This window comes from Cheilinus undulatus, linkage group 14 (genome assembly GCF_018320785.1).
Source record: "Cheilinus undulatus linkage group 14, ASM1832078v1, whole genome shotgun sequence".
NCBI classification, from domain to species: domain Eukaryota; kingdom Metazoa; phylum Chordata; class Actinopteri; order Labriformes; family Labridae; genus Cheilinus; species Cheilinus undulatus.
In genome coordinates, this window is record NC_054878.1 from 9,651,883 (window position 1) to 9,667,903 (window position 16,021).

Sequence of the window (16,021 nt, forward strand, 5' to 3'; positions counted from 1 at the left end):
TTTTACAACACTCAATTTTACAACCACTTTTAACAAAGTACTGTAACATGTGAAAATCCATTTATTCCTGCATTTCATTATTGTTTAACTGGCATTAAGCATATTTATATAAAGCTGTGAGAAAGAATATAAAATACAAATAACAGATCATGAGACGCTTCACAATCATTCAGAGGGAATACAGATCAGTGTCTTCCCACCTCCAGGACCATACCAATCACCTGTGCTCAAAATCAAATCCAGCACCATTTTGAATCAGTCCCAAGCTGGTAAAAAGTGATTCAGCAGATGATTGATTTGACATTCAGATCTGATTTCCTACAGTGTAGTCATTAGGGGTGCACCGATCAATCGGCCAAGATCAGTATCGGCCTCAATTTCCTTAATTTTGGGAGATCGGCAATTGGCCGATCCTTGTAAAATAAGATCAGTGGATAAGATCGGTTTCATATGCCTCAACCTACTAAAAAAATGAAAAATGAAAATGAAAATGAAAAATGAAATGAAAATGAAATGAATGAAAAATGAAAGACTAAAGGAACTGATATTATGTAGTAGTTTGGACAGCAATGCTTTAAACTTTTCATTTATATTTGAGAGAACTACCTCATGTGCAGTTAAAACAACAAGTTTGTATTGTTTCATGGGTATTGTTAAATGTTATTCAATAAAATAAGATTGGAACATTGAAGGTGTATGCTGTCAGTCATAAAAAAAACGGTATCGGCCAAAATTGGAATCAGCAGGTCAGGCTTTTTAAAGATCGGTGATCGGCCAGAAAATTGCAATCGGTGCACCCCTAGTAGTCATCCTCCTGCTCTTCACTGTGTTTGTCCTCCAGTCTGCTCCGTGCGCTCTCCTCTCAGCGTCCTCTCCTCCTTCACTTTAGCCTCAGTGAACTCCTCCTTCACCCTCTGCAGCACCTCAGGACGCAGCAGCACATCCAACGCCGTCATGGCCAGAGCCTTCGCCGCCCTCAGAGTGAAGAACTGAGCTTTGGCATCACCTGGAACAAACACGCAAATAGACCAGAGAAATACCTGCTGTTTCATCTTACACTTGCATGGCTGCGAGAGAGCTCAGGCAGTTTGCAAACTACCTGATGGTGGGATGTAGACTAAAAACATGGAGATACTGAAAGGGGTTAGTATCATGTGAAGTCTGAGATTAGAAATAACAAAAGAATCAGATCAGAGTGACGTCCTCTCTTCCTTTACAACAGTTTAATTAATGTCCGTGTTAATTGGTGACTTTCAGTCAAGTACGTCCATAGATGTGGTCATTACAGCAGCTAATGGAAATGAAGGAGCCATTGTAAATCTTTCCTTTTTACGTTTTGTATAAAGCCTTTGTCCCACATGCAACCCTCAATTTTGGGGGGAAAATTTTATGGTTTCTGACCTAAAAAACTTCCTGACTTGCTCCTTCAGGGTTTACGACAAACACAGCCACATCTGTACTCAGCTCACACACACCAATTCACAACAGTTGAACTTAAACATCTATATAATTTTCATTATTTTTGCAGGTTTGAAAATTGACTTTGCAAAATTGACTTGCAGTGACAATGAAAAATGCAAAGAGAATTGTAGACTTGATTTAATCAGTTTGTCTTTAAAACTTTCACCCAGTGTTCTCTCTGCTGCTGTGTCGCCTGTCACATCTCCTCTGCCTCCATACTGCCTCTAGCAAACATGGCTACTGTATCTTGCCTCCTGTATCTATTCAGCAATTTTTGAGGATATGCGCGGCTTGCACAACACAGTAAACATGGCAGCCATCATAAGTCTGTGTACGCATAATTAAAAGCAAATACAGGTGCATCTCAAAAAATTACAACATCATGAAAAAGTTCATTTTTACTTTGGAAAGCAGGATGAGGAGACTGCTAGACTAAGAAGCAGGAGCTCCTGCAGCGTTCACTTCATGCTGTTGTCAGGCATTGTTATTCCTCTGTTGCTGTTATAAGCTTTAAAAATGATGTAGACATACAACATAATGTGTTTAACTCACCTGAGGCCACAGTGTACTCTTCTGTGTGGTTCAGAGCCTTTGAGCCGATGTAGAAGTACGGATGGATCCCAGGAACAACAAACGTCACGTTCCCAAAGTCTGTGGAGCCTGATGGAGAAGCAAGACAAACAAATAAAGAGTTTTATCGCAAATAAACAATATATAGGTAAAGAAAAATTGGATGTAGTTGCATCTATTGAATACCTTAGTGGCTATGTGGTAGGGTTTAACATTGGGCTTATTTCAAATATCTTACATTGGAAATATTTGGTGTAACTTCAGTGGATGTTAAAGCCTCTGATAACCCAAATCCACCAAAATCCTGAATCCAAGAAAGTTTTGATATCACACTGAATTTCCGAATATTTCAAGTTAAGCTCCAAGAGGCTTTAAAGTGGACTAGCTCCATGTTTTATTAGGGTCTTAAGTCATCCTCTCACCAGAGGCGTTGTTCAGGACTTCTTCATCTGTGGTGAACTCCATCCCCAGAGCATTCCCGTTGCTCTCATACAAACCTTCCAAAGTTTTATTTCTCAAAATGTTATCAAAAGCATTTCTGGAATACTCCACTTCAACCTGAGGAAGAAAAAGAATGACATATTAGAAGACTTCTCTCCAGAAACTGAAAATCTGTTCATGGTTGCAGTATTTTACCCGACATCCAGTGGCGTCAGCGGCTGATCTGAAACACCCCTCAGCTTTGGATTTCAGGAGTCGAAGCTCGGCTCGTGACGGCGCTCTCAGATAGTACTCGAGCTGAGTGAAGGCAGGGATGATGTTTGGTTTCTCTCCTCCATGTTTAATAATACCTGAAGGACACAGCAGGGTTCAGTCAGAAACTCAGAGAAAGACCAAGAGAAACAAACATGAGTACAGATAGTCATGTGGTCACCGTGAACTCTCCAGTCTGGCTTCATCTGCTGTCTGAGCACTGACAGGTTGTTGTAGCACAGCACCGCTGCATCCAACGCGTTCACTCCTTCCCAGGGATAGGCCGAGGCATGAGACGCCTTCCCATGGTACTTTATAATCACACTGAGGGAAAAACAAGACAAATCAGCAATGAAATGTACCTGTATGTATTTTGGAGTCTTATGAGCATCAAAATCAAGACTAAAGAGGACGGCATCACTAAAGATGATACATACTTCTAAACTTGTTCCATACCAAAAATGATACCATTTCTGTTATTTAAATGATATAAAGTATCAAAAGTACTTAAATATCAAGAACCTTCTTCTGTTCTTTAGAAGTTTCTTAACCGCACAAAACACTTGCCATCATTTTGGAACCAAAATGTCAATTTTTCATTTATTGCATTTCTTTACTGTCTGCCTGCTAAGCTCATGCTATGTAGTTTACTACAAGTGACCAAAAGTATCTTTCTTTTTTTTTTTTTTTTTTTTTTTTTGCCGATTGGCCCATAATTAAGGGGACAGAACGTACATCCAATCACCTTCCCATTTTTTTTCATTTTTAAGTTGTGCCCTTTCCAAACACCATCTATAGGTGTTCCCTGGATGGATTCATAACATATATTCCATGCCATGGATATGTGCAACAGTCTATCTGGTGTTTCAGATTAGAAATAAGGACCAGAATTCTAGAAAAGATTTGAAATTTTTTAAATTTTCATACTCATGTTCAGCCACTAGAGGGAGGTAGGGGGCGTCATCCTGCAGAGGGTGGGCCATGAACACCATGTCCATGTTATCAAAGGCCCCCTCCTTCATTAAGTCTATTTTACCTCCACCATCCTCCTCTGCTGGAGTCCCCAGGACGGTCACCTGTGGGAAGAAATATTACTGTTAAAAATATATATTTTACTGACAGTTATGTCAGCATGTACACAGGTGGACAAAACTGTTGGTACCCTCACGTTAAAGAGAGAAAAACCCATGATGGTCACTGAAAAAACTTGAAACTGACAAAATAAGTAATAAATAAAAATTTACAGAAAATTAACCAATGAAAATCAGACATCGCTTTTGAATTAGAGTTAAACAGAATCATTTGAAAAAAAAATGAAACAAAAATGATGACACCTCTAAGAAACATGTAAAATAATTTGACCATATAGACATGTTAAACTAAGGTGTGTCCTATTATTAGCATCACAGCTGTCATCAAACTTGTAATCAGTCAGTCTGCCTGTTTAAAGGGTGAAAAGTAGTCACAGTGATGTTTGGTGTCATGGTCTATACAACACTGAACATGGACCACAGAAAGCTAAGGAGACAGTTATCCCAGGAGATTAGAAAGAAAATGGCAGAGAAGCATATTAAAGGTAAAGGCTATAAGACCATCTCCAAGCAGTTGATGTTCCTGTGACTACAGCTGACCCTATTATTTAGAAGTTTAAGGTCCACAGGACTGTTGCCAACCTCCCTCGTCGTGGCCGTAAGAGGGAAAACTAATGACAAATTGAAGAGACGGATAATATGAATGGTAACCAAAGAGCCCCGAACAACTTCAAAAGAGATTAAAGGTGAACTCCAGATAAATTTAGATTGATTAAATTCATTGTATTCAGAGAGCAGCTGTGAAAAATTCACTGATGAGTAGAAAACAGGTATTTGAAGCTGGTGGTACTTCTGCAGTCCCAAGAACGTCTTGCTTGCTGACATGCATAAAGCTGTATTTCAGTCTCCCTTAACCAATGTCCACAAAGAGAAATTATTGTAGTGGGCTCAGAAATATATAAAGACTGATTTGAAACATTTTTTTTCTCTGATGAATGCCTGGATCATCCAGGTGGATGGACTTCTGGATGGTTGTTGTATGGCCACCATGCAAACAAGGCTCCAACATCAGCAAGGAGGTGGTGGAGTGATATTTTGGGCTGGAATCATAGGAAGGGAGTTAGTAGGCCCCTTTAAGGTGCCTGAAGGCATCAAAGTGACCTGAGAAAATATGTGCATCCTGCCATGGTACAGAAAGAAGAACCATGCTTTCTGGGGTAAAATCATAAAAAATACCACTGAGACTATTCTGGCATCCTCAGAGGAAATACAGGCGGAAACTACACATGGACTTACAGGTTCAATGGATGAGAACTGTTTAAGGTGACATCAAATGTTAATGTGGATCTTGACCTGTAAAGATGTTTTTTATTTAAATAGGTTTGATTTACAGCAGACAACCTGTTTTTTAATCCTTTAAAAACTGTTTAGCATTGTGAAACTCTGTTATGCATAATAATTTAGAACACTGCATTTTAAGTTATCTGACAAAAAATGCCGTTGTCAACATTTAACTTTGTCAAATACAATCTAGATTACAATAATTGTTGAGTGATGAAAAATCTTTTTGACTGCCAATTATATAGACTATTCAGGAAAGAAATGTAAAAACAGTATATGCATAATAATTTGTGTAGTTAACAGTGTAGTTATGTTCTGTTAAATACTGGCCAGATTCAGGAGGTATCAGAGTAATTCTATGTGGAATGGGTCATAAGCATGACCAGACACAGTTAAAATATTCATTCATTCACGTAAGTATCAGATTGATTTTAGCAGATACTGAATTGGAGGTTTTTATTTTAAGGGCATTTTGGTGATTTTTAGTCTCTCTAATCTATAAAACACAAATATAATCCGCCATTCATATACATAATTCACAGGCGCATATACAATGATTTTAACCTCGTGGCAGGTCTACCTTGAATGGCTATGACAGAAGAAAATGAAAATGAATGGAACTTTTATTTCTGGGTCACTGGGTCAAACTGAAGACCCCTGTATAATCAAAGAGTCTCCCCCTGCTGGTGATTATTAAGAAAACAGGCTGAAGACTCTAAACTTTAAAAATGTCTGTGAGTGTTACTGCAGGTGATGTTTACCTGGACGGCTACCGGAAGGTTCTCCGTGTTTTCCAGCACATGTTTGAGCCCCACAGCAGCAGCAGCTCCCACCTCAGCGATTAGATTGTGTCCACACGCGTGTCCGATCCCCGGCAGGGCGTCATACTCGCACAAGAAACCCACGTTGATCACGTGACCATGCTGGCTGGCTGCAGGTGCCCACTTGGCTCTGAAGGCAGTGGGGAGTTTGAAGTGAGAGTCCACCTTCCAGCCTGGGTCCTGACTGAAAAACTCCACCAGCCTGTCGTGAGCCTTGTGTTCTTCATAAGCGAGCTCAGGACAGCTCCAGATATCATTACTGAGCATGCGCAGCTTTTCTGACCATTTATCTATACAGCTGCACACTTTCTGCTTCATATCCTGTAGAACATCTGATATATCACACATTTTCTTTCAGATAGGGTCGTACTTTCACCTTACCAGAAGTTAAGCATATGAGAGAGGTATGGCTCCAGACCTCGGGCAGACCGCTATGGCAGGGCGTTCAGCAACAGACCTGTACATTGGGGAGGTGACGTACATTGCCCGAGACTTTTTTTTTTTTTTTTTTTTTGGTACATTGACCGAGCCGCGGACCTCTACACTGACGGTCGCTGAGCTCAAACATGACGGGCGAACGAGAGGACCACAGGAACACATATAAAAAAACTTTTTTTTTTAAAGCGTGTTGTTTGATTTTTTTTTTTTGTTTTTAACCGAAGTGTCTAATCTGTAATAAATGTTTAGGATTCAAAACGGAAAAACTTTTCCCCCCTATGAGGATTACAAGACATGATACCATCATCTTTATGCAAAAATAAGTGATAATATAAAACAAAAATGTACACACAAAAATGTATACACATATATGACACGTGACTAAGACGTTTTTTTCTACGTGGAGAAACTTTATTGAGCGAGGCGTGCGCGCGGAGAATTTGTTTTTAGAGTAAACCATGAGCTAAAGGTTGGCATAGAAGATATTTGGAATATGATTCACAATAAAATTTATATTTCCTGTTTGTAAGAATGATGAAATAAAATTTATATTTCCTGTTTGTAAGAAATACTAAGCATAATTTGGAAAACAATTTGTTTTCCTCAGGACTTTGAAAAAATAAAATCTTCCCAAATGTGTATCCGTCTAATTTATTGTATCTTATTGCTCAATTTTTAAGCCACCTTACCTCAAATTTTAAAAAGAAGACACCAAAAAGCAGAAAACATAAGGCCTCAGTTGCTCATAATAAGTAAATACATTTATAAATTGTACCTTGACATAAAGACAGCTACTTTTACACTTTATAAGAAAATTAAGGCAATGTTTACCAGTCATTATGTGAAACAAGGACCCAAAAAATTAATACCAGACATAATGAAAGAAAGCCAAACACAGGAACAGACACAGATGCATTAGTATAATATAATGTGATATAATCTGGGGTTTTTTTGACCAAAAAAAAAAAAAAATATATATATATATATATATACACACACACACACACACAATTAACTTCTTTCATGTCAAATTGAAATCAGATTTGTATAGTCATGTCAATACAATAAAAAATATTTAATGTAAAGTAAGTGACTGGTGCTAATAGTCTCACAATAAGTGAAATATCACCTGACTGCAATGAAAGTATTTCAAGTGGTTGTAGTGTAAAGACACCTGTGTCTGCAAGGTCAAGTCACTGGTTAATCAGTATTCCTGGCTACCATTACACCATGAAGACAAAAGAACACTCCAAACAGCTCAGATAAAAGGTTACTGAAAGGTTGATGCCAGGGGGTAGTTCAGTTAAATATGTGGCATATTTTTATTAATATTATATTTAATACAAATTGTGGACAATTTTACCTCAGCCAAGGAGGTTATGTGATCGGCAGGGTTTGTTAGTTTGTTTGTTAGCAACATAACTCAAAAAGTTATGGACAGACTTTGATGAAATTTTCAGGAAATGTCAGAAATGGCATAGGGAAGAACTGGTTAGATTTTTGGAGTGATCCGGATCACAGTCTGGGTCCAGGAATTTTTTTAAAGGATTCTGTACTATTGGGAGATAGGGCTAATGGCGGAGTTCTGCGCTCTCTGAGTGCTTTTCTATTTTTTTGATTTAAGAAATTGTTTAAGATAAAGACAAAATTTATTGCAACAGTTTTGTAAAGCATGACAAGTATTTCACATCCCCAAAAAAGTCTTTCTTTGACACTTTAACAAAAGGTAACACAATAACTGTGCATCATTAGCTACCAGATAAAGTAGAAAGACATGGGAAAATAAATAAAGGCAAACTTAATAGGCATATAAAAAATATCAGTGCAAGAGAAAATTAGTGAAAAGGTGAAATAAACATGTCAGACAATTGAACAGTGTTGTGTGGTACAGAAGTCCCAAGAGGACATTTTTACATTAATCTCCTTTCTTTCAGTTTGATTTATTAAGCACATTTCTTACACATCTTAACTCAAAGAGCTTAGAAAAAAAAAAAAAAAAAACACCAGATAATCAACCAAAAAGAAAGACACAAATGGGTCCAGAGAGCACATGACAATTCAAGGTATGATTATGAATGACCTTGCTCTAATACGCATAGCACTCTTTCATATACAACCCTAATTCCAAAAAAGTCGGGGTGCTTTTGTAAACATAAATTAAAGCAGAATGCAATGATTTACAAAGTCTCATAAACTCATATTTTATTGCAGAGGAACATAATTTCCCTTGGGATTTATCACTGATTTTACAACCCAAATTCCAAAAAAAAGTGGGGCGTTGTGTAAAATGTAGATGAAACAGAATGCAACGATTGTTAAATCTCAAAAACATTTTGTAATTCACAATAGAAAATAAAAAACATATCAGATGTTGAAATTTATACATTTTACCATTTCATGAAAATAATAGCTCATTTTGAATTCGATGGCAGCAACACATCTCAAAAAAGTAGTGACAGGGCCATGTTCACCATCGTGTAGCTTCCCCTCATCTTTGAACTAGTTTGTAAACATCTAGGAAGTGAGGGGACCAGTTGCTCAAGTTTTGGAAGAGTAATGTTGTCCCATTCTTGTCTGATGTAGGATTTTAGCTGCTCAACAGTCCTGGGTATCTTTGTTAGATGTTTTGTCTTATGATGCTCAAAATGTTTTCTGTCGGTGAAAGGTCTGGACTGCAGGCGGTCAGTTCAGCACCCAGACTCTCCCGATTATCTGAATCTTTTGATCTTCTAGATGGTGGGATATTTACAGCCAATTTTCTAAAGTAGTTCCATAATTCTTGGAAGCAGATTTTTGCAGATGGGTGAGCCTCACTTACTTAGTCTCTCTTACTCTCTAAAATGCTGTTTCTAAACCTTGGGAGAAAAGTGCCACTTTTAAAATAGCTGTGTTTCCACAGACACCAGGCCAGCAGAGAGATTATTCCAAAGGACAGAATCAGAGTGACCAACACAGCTTCTTCTGATTTAGTTTAAACTTTTGGTGCAATCAGGGGGCATACCTGATGATCTGAGGGATCTGATTAGGTGGTGGTCAGTGAAGTCAGAAAGATATCAGGGTGCTATACCATTTAGATCTTTACAGAAAAGACATGATACTTTGTAATCAAAGCTGTACTGGAATAAATGAAGATTTTCCAGTATTGTTGTGAAATGTTTTATTTCCTTTTATGCTTAAGATATCTAACCTAACACGACAGATGGATTTGTTTCACACATCCATCTGGGAAAGCTTCAAAAGTAAATGTTTGAGAAAAGGCAGAGGCTTTGAAAAAAACTCGAAGTGTGATTGGGTAAACATTCTGTCTGTCGCATCTCTACAATCAGAGCAACAAGTTTTGCAAGATCTCGCAAACAGTTAATTAAAAAAAAAAAAACTCCTTTTGAAAAAATTTTTCCATGTCCCTTAATTTTTTTTTTCTCCCTTAAATTTTTTTTTCTCCTATGTCCCTTAAGGGGCTCCGTAGCTTTGCAAGGTTATAAGATCTCAGCATTTTTTTTGTAATCAGTAAAGCCCCCTGCTGGTCAGTACAAAGAATGCAGATAAATGTATCTTTTATTTTTTTTAATACCGATTTCATTCAGAGACATCAAAAGTCAAATCCATGTTAAAAGTATATGGTCATCAGCCTCTACTCCTCCTCCCCCATCATCTCTCCTCTTTCATTATGGCCTCAGTGAACTCTTCTTTCACCCTCTGCAGCAGCTCAGGATGCAGCAGCACATCTAGAGCTGTCATAGCCAGAGCCTTGGCCACCCTCAGGGTGAAGAACTGAGCTCTGGCATCACCTGAAACAAACACAGACACACTGATAACCACTCAAAGAGCAAATCCTACAAGTTAAAAAGTGTGATCATGCTAATACCTGCAGCTACAGTGTACTCTTCCGTGTGGTTCAGAGCGTTAGAGCCAATATAGAAGTACGGATGGATACCAGGAACTACAAATGTCACGTTGCCAAAGTCTGTGGAGCCTGATGGAGAAGACAAAGTTTTATGAAGACAAAAAGAAGAGACTAAGTTATGAAGTTTACAGAGAAGAGTGCATCTTCTGGCTTGCAGGCAGCAGTTTAGGGGTTGCAGATTTAGGACTGTAGAACTAGGATTGCCAGCTGTTGCTATTGCTACTTTTTACGACAGCGCCGAACGACAATCAGAGCGTACTTGATGACTTACTTCATGAGTTAAGTTTGTTCTGTCTAACATTGTAACATTGTGCAACATTATTGATGAGATAACAATACTGGTATTAAGGGAACTAATGTCATAAATTAGCAGACATTACCCTAAATATTAACAGTAGCTTGCAACCATGCAAAACAAACTGTTAGCCCAACATTAGCTCACAATTCTTCAGTGAAAACATGGCTTGGTATTGCTCAGCCCAACTGCTTTTGTTGATTTTTTTTCTGTCTAGTACATTAATTTCCAAAGATTAATGGATGTGATGATCCATCAGTTTATCTGAAATTAAAAAGTTAAGCCTTCCTGTCTTATATCAAATCTTACATTGCTGTTGTGGTGTACATGTTTATGTATTTCAAGCAGGTGCTCTGTTTTTGAAATTGTTTCCTTGAAATTCACCCTGCCTCATTCAGGTGTCCCTGAAGCCTTTGGCAAGCCCTGTCCTCCACTTGTCCCCCGGTTCTGTTCTCTGTGTACTGTTTGTCTATCTGTTTGTTGGAAAATAAAGAAAGGTTTGGAAAAAGGCTTTACATTTTTAAACTAAAACAAGTAAAACTAAATGTATAGGAGTTGGTATTGTGAATGGCATATATCTATATTGATAACATAACTTTATTAACAGAATCTGTCCCACACAACTAAAAATGCATGAAACAGTTATATAAAATAAGGGGGAAAAACTAACAACACCACAAAACGTACTTTAAGTGAACTTGAATTTTTCTGCCAAAGTTGTGTCAACTTAAGCGAAAAACACTGGCCCTAGTTCTAAGGTCCTGAGTCTGCAGTCCTGAAACTACTGCATGTGGGCCTGCAGATACACACTGTTCAGTTTAAAGGAACAAGAACCATCAACGAACAAGAACCTCATCCATAATGTATAACTGCAACACTGTGACACAGCCACTCTCATTAATGTCACTTCTCTATCACCAACCAAACAAAATCAAGACGAGACAGGAATGCTTTTATCAAAATTTCTATGTTCTTGTTGTGAAAAATCTTTGAATAAAACATTAGGAATATAAAGTTGTTTAAAACAGACCTTGTGGTCAACACAGAAGGAAGCAGAGGAGACAACTTTCATAACAGTAATAAGTGTAAGTGAAAACCTTTAATAGGCACAGGTCCTTAGTTGTTTATTTTATTGTCTAGGGGTAACCTCATTTTTGTCCAGGCCAGCTTCATTAGTTTGTTTTTTAAATGATTCTGTTGAACCACAATTCAAAAGCAATGTCTGATTTTCATTAGCTAATTTTCCTTATATTTGTATTAATACATCTGCCAGTTTCAAGTTTTTTTCACTGACCATCATGGGTTTTTGTTTCTTTAACTGAAGGGTACCAACAATTTTGTCCACGTGTGTACATGGAGACATGTTGACCTCCACAGTGGATGAACACATACCTGATTCCTCGAGAACAGCTTCATCAGTGGTGAAGTCCATCCCCAGAGCTCTGCCGTTCCTCTCAAACAGCTCCTCCAGCGTAGAGAAACGCAGCATGTTGTCAAACTGATTTTTGGAAAACTCCACTTCAACCTGAAAGACAGTTTAGTGTGGGCTTTTAAGGCATCAAAAGAAATCTTTTAAATCATTTTTTAAACCAATTTTTTGTTGTATACATGAGTTATATTACAGAATTAAAAAACACAGAGTCAAGAATAAGTTCAAATGCCTCATTTTATTCAAAAGATTAAAACAATCTTCTGCTTTTCTTCTGTAGTTCAGTTGAAGAGAAAATGTGGGGATAGGGTAGAGAAAGACATGCACCATGCTGCACCAGGATCAGGATTCAAACTTGGAACTTTGATTTCTAGACACTCTTTGAAATTCTTATTTTATTGACGTTTATATAATTTCGATGATTGATTAATTTCAGACTTGTAAAGTTGTGAAGTTGTGTGTGGATTTTAAAAATGAAAACCATACTAAAAATTTTTCTGTACCTTATGTTCAGGCCCATGATGCATTAACAGTCAGGATTCATACTGGGTGCAGTGAATCAATTCGAGCAGGAGTGGTTGTGATATCTTTACCTCTTAGAGCATGAACAGTCATTCACTGTCTCCAGAGTGAACCAAGCTCACTTCATGACTTGAGAAATAATTTTTTTCAAAACTTTGTCTATAATTTTCTACTATCCTCAATTTTTCTTGAGATATGGATTTGATTCAGGGCCCCCTGATAGCAGAAGTCATACACTGTCTGTTTAAAAGCCAAATAAAAAACAAAAACTACCTTAGTCTCTCCTATATTTGTTAATCTAGAAAGATCATGTTCATCAGGCCTCTACATATAACCACAATGTTATATTTTTTTACCTGACATCCAGTGGCATCAGCAGCTGATCTGAAACATCTCACAGCTTTCTCCTTCAGGACCGGCAGCTCACTTCGTGACGGCGTTCTCAGATAGTACTCGAGCTGGGTGAAGGCAGGGATGATGTTTGGTTTCTCTCCTCCATGTTTAATAATACCTGAAGGACACAGCAGGATTCAGTCAGAAACTCAGAAAACATCTCAGAGAAACAAACATGAGTACAGATAGTCATGTGGTCACCGTGAACTCTCCAGTCCGGCTTCATCTGCTGTCTGAGCACTGACAGATTGTTGTAGCACAGCACCGCTGCATCCAACGCGTTCACTCCTTCCCAGGGGTAGGCCGAGGCATGAGACGCCTTCCCATGGTACTTTATAATCACACTGAGGGAAAAAAACAAGACAACATCACTATCATCTGTCTATGTTAAATCATGAGCCTGTAAGAGCATAAGAATAAAGACTTTCCATGTTTAGCACACACATCAAACAGAGAAATATTCATACATGAGCATTTCTTTACATACTCATGTATAGCCACACAGGGCAGGTAGACAGCATCCTCCTTTGACGGGTGGGCCATAAACACTACATCCATACCCTCAAATGCTCCCTCTTTTATCAAGTCAATTTTACCTCCACCACCCTCCTCAGCAGGGGTCCCCAGGACCGTCACCTGTGGAGAACAAGCCAGAACTTTGGTTTATCATTAAGACAGGATAATCTTACAATCTACTAAAATGTCTAAACAATCAATCAGTGAGTCTTCCCCTGCTGGAGATTATTAAGAAAACAGGTTTAACATTTTTGTTATATGTCAATGCTGTACTAAGTGTTACACCTGGCCCCAGTCTCCCCTACTGCAGGTGATGTTTACCTGGACGGGTACCGGAAGGCTCTCCGTGTTTTCCAGCACATGTTTGAGCCCCACAGCAGCAGCAGCTCCCACCTCAGCGATTAGATTGTGTCCACACGCGTGTCCAATCCCCGGCAGGGCGTCATACTCGCACAAGAAACCCACGTTGATCACGTGACCATGCTGGCTGGCTGCAGGTGCCCACTTGGCTCTGAAGGCAGTGGGGAGTTTGAAATGAGAGTCCACCTTCCAGCCTGGGTCCTGACTGAAAAACTCCACCAGTCTGTCGTGAGCCTTGTGTTCTTCATAAGCGAGCTCAGGACAGCTCCAGATATCCTCACTGAGCATGCGCAGCTTTTCTGACCATTTATCTATACAGCTGCACACTTTCTGCTTCATATCCTGTAGAACATCTGATATACTAGACATTTTCTTTCAGATAGGGTCGTACTTTCACCTTACCAAAAGTTAATGTTTGTAGCATATGACTGACCAAATATGACACGTGACTAAGACGTTTTTTTCTACTTGGAGAAACTTTATTGAGCGAGGTGTGCACGCAGCAAACTTGATTTTAGACTAAACCATGAGCTAAAGGTTGACATATAACATGTTTGGAATATGATTCAAAATGGGGTTTTTTTTGTAAGGAAGATTGATGAAATTACTATTACTCCAACATGATTTAGGAAAATATTTGTTTTCCTCATTGAATAAAAATCAAATCTTCCCAAGTGTGTACCTGTCTAATTTATTGTATAATGTATCTAGTTGCTCAGGTTTGAAGCCACTTTACCTCAAATAATAATCTAAAAAGCAGAAAACATAAGGCCTCAGTTTGTTATAATAAGTAAATATATTTTGAAATTACTTCTTCACATAAAAAGACAGATACTTTAACTCATTCTAAGCAAATAAAGGCAATATTTATCTGTCTTTTTGAACATTATGTGATACACGGGCCCAAGAAATAATACCAGACATAATGAATGAAAATCAGAACAAAGGAACTGATGCAGATGTGTTACAATCATGATCAATATGATTTGGCTTTCTTTTTTTAAAGAAAAAAATATTTTAAAAAACCTCCATTTTTGACATGGAGGTTTTTTTTTTAAATATTTTAAAAAACCTCCATGTCAAAAATGGATTTCTACAAAGTGATGTCTATGTCCAGCCAATTGGTGCTAGTAGTCTCACAATAAGTGAAATGGGGATTACCTGAGTGCAGTCAATGTGTCTCAAGTAATTGTAGAATAAAGTTACCTGTGTCTGGAAGGTCCAGTCCCTGGTTAATCAGTATTCCTTGCTGCCATTACACCGTAAGGACAAAAGAACACTCTTAAAAACTAAGAGAAAATTTTATTGAAAAGTCTAAGTAAGGGAATGGATTTTTAAAAAAAATTAAGGTAATGAACATCCCCTAGAGTTCAGATTAAATCAATCATCAAGAAATGGAAGGAATATGGCACATGTGTAAATCTGCCTAGATCAGGCCGGCCTCACAAACTGAGTGACTGTGCAAGAAGGAGACTAGCCACAGAGGCCACCAAGACACCTATGACTACTCTGAAGGAGTTACAAGCTTCAGCAGCTGACATGGGGGGGACTCAGCATACAACTGTTGCCTGGATTTATGGGAGAGTGGCAAGAGAAAGTCACTGTTGAAGAAAACTCAGATTAAATCTGGACTAGAGTTCACAAAAAGGCATGTGAGAGACTCTATGGTCAAATGGAAGAAAGTTCTTTGGTCTGATGAGACTAAAATAGTGCTTTTTTTGGCCAGACAAGACACCAAACCCTGAACATCAACACAAACACACCATCCCCCCATGAAGCACAGAGGTGGCAGCATCATGCTGTGGGGATGCTTCTTGTAGCTGGCCTTGGAAGGCTTGTAAAGGTAGAAGGTAAAATTAAGGTGGCGAAATATAGGAAAATTCTGGACGACAAACTTATTCAGTTGCAAGAAAACAACGGCTTGGGAGAAGATTTATTTTCTATTAAGACAATGACCCAAAGCATACAGTGAACACTGCACATAAATTGTTTAAAGTCAAGGTGAATGTTCTGGTGTGGCCAAATCAAAGCCCAGACCTCAATCCTAAAGAGAATTTTCAGCTGGACTGGAAAAGGGCAGTTCACGCTCCCTGTGCATTAACAATGCGTGATCTCTGTACATCCTAACAGAGCCTGAGCAGTTTTGAAAGAAAAATGAAGTAAAATTGCAGTCTCCAGATGCGCAAGCCTGATGGAGACCTATCACAGACTCAGTGCTGTGACTGCAGGCAAAGGGGACTCTACTAA

The 16,021-nt window shown here is 38.4% G+C and overlaps 2 protein-coding genes across 2 annotated transcripts; both read right to left on the reverse strand.

Moving 5' to 3' along the window:
- Positions 1-686: 686 nt before the first annotated feature.
- On the reverse strand, positions 687-6,389 carry LOC121521677 (peptidase M20 domain-containing protein 2-like). Its single transcript, XM_041805810.1, has 7 exons — positions 5,858-6,389; positions 3,652-3,800; positions 2,906-3,048; positions 2,668-2,822; positions 2,454-2,589; positions 2,014-2,121; positions 687-1,006 (listed from the first exon to the last, which is right to left on the reverse strand). Exons 1-7 carry the CDS (start codon positions 6,263-6,265, stop codon positions 822-824), a joined length of 1,284 nt encoding a protein of 427 aa, XP_041661744.1. The 5' UTR covers positions 6,266-6,389; the 3' UTR covers positions 687-821.
- Positions 6,390-9,892: 3,503 nt separating this feature from the next.
- On the reverse strand, positions 9,893-14,211 carry LOC121521678 (peptidase M20 domain-containing protein 2-like). The gene is made up of 7 exons (XM_041805811.1): positions 13,736-14,211; positions 13,386-13,534; positions 13,100-13,242; positions 12,862-13,016; positions 11,947-12,079; positions 10,221-10,328; positions 9,893-10,143 (listed from the first exon to the last, which is right to left on the reverse strand). The coding sequence occupies exons 1-7, from the start codon at positions 14,141-14,143 to the stop codon at positions 10,004-10,006; spliced, it is 1,236 nt and encodes a 411-aa protein (XP_041661745.1). The 5' UTR covers positions 14,144-14,211; the 3' UTR covers positions 9,893-10,003.
- Between the last annotated feature and the right edge of the window lie 1,810 nt (positions 14,212-16,021).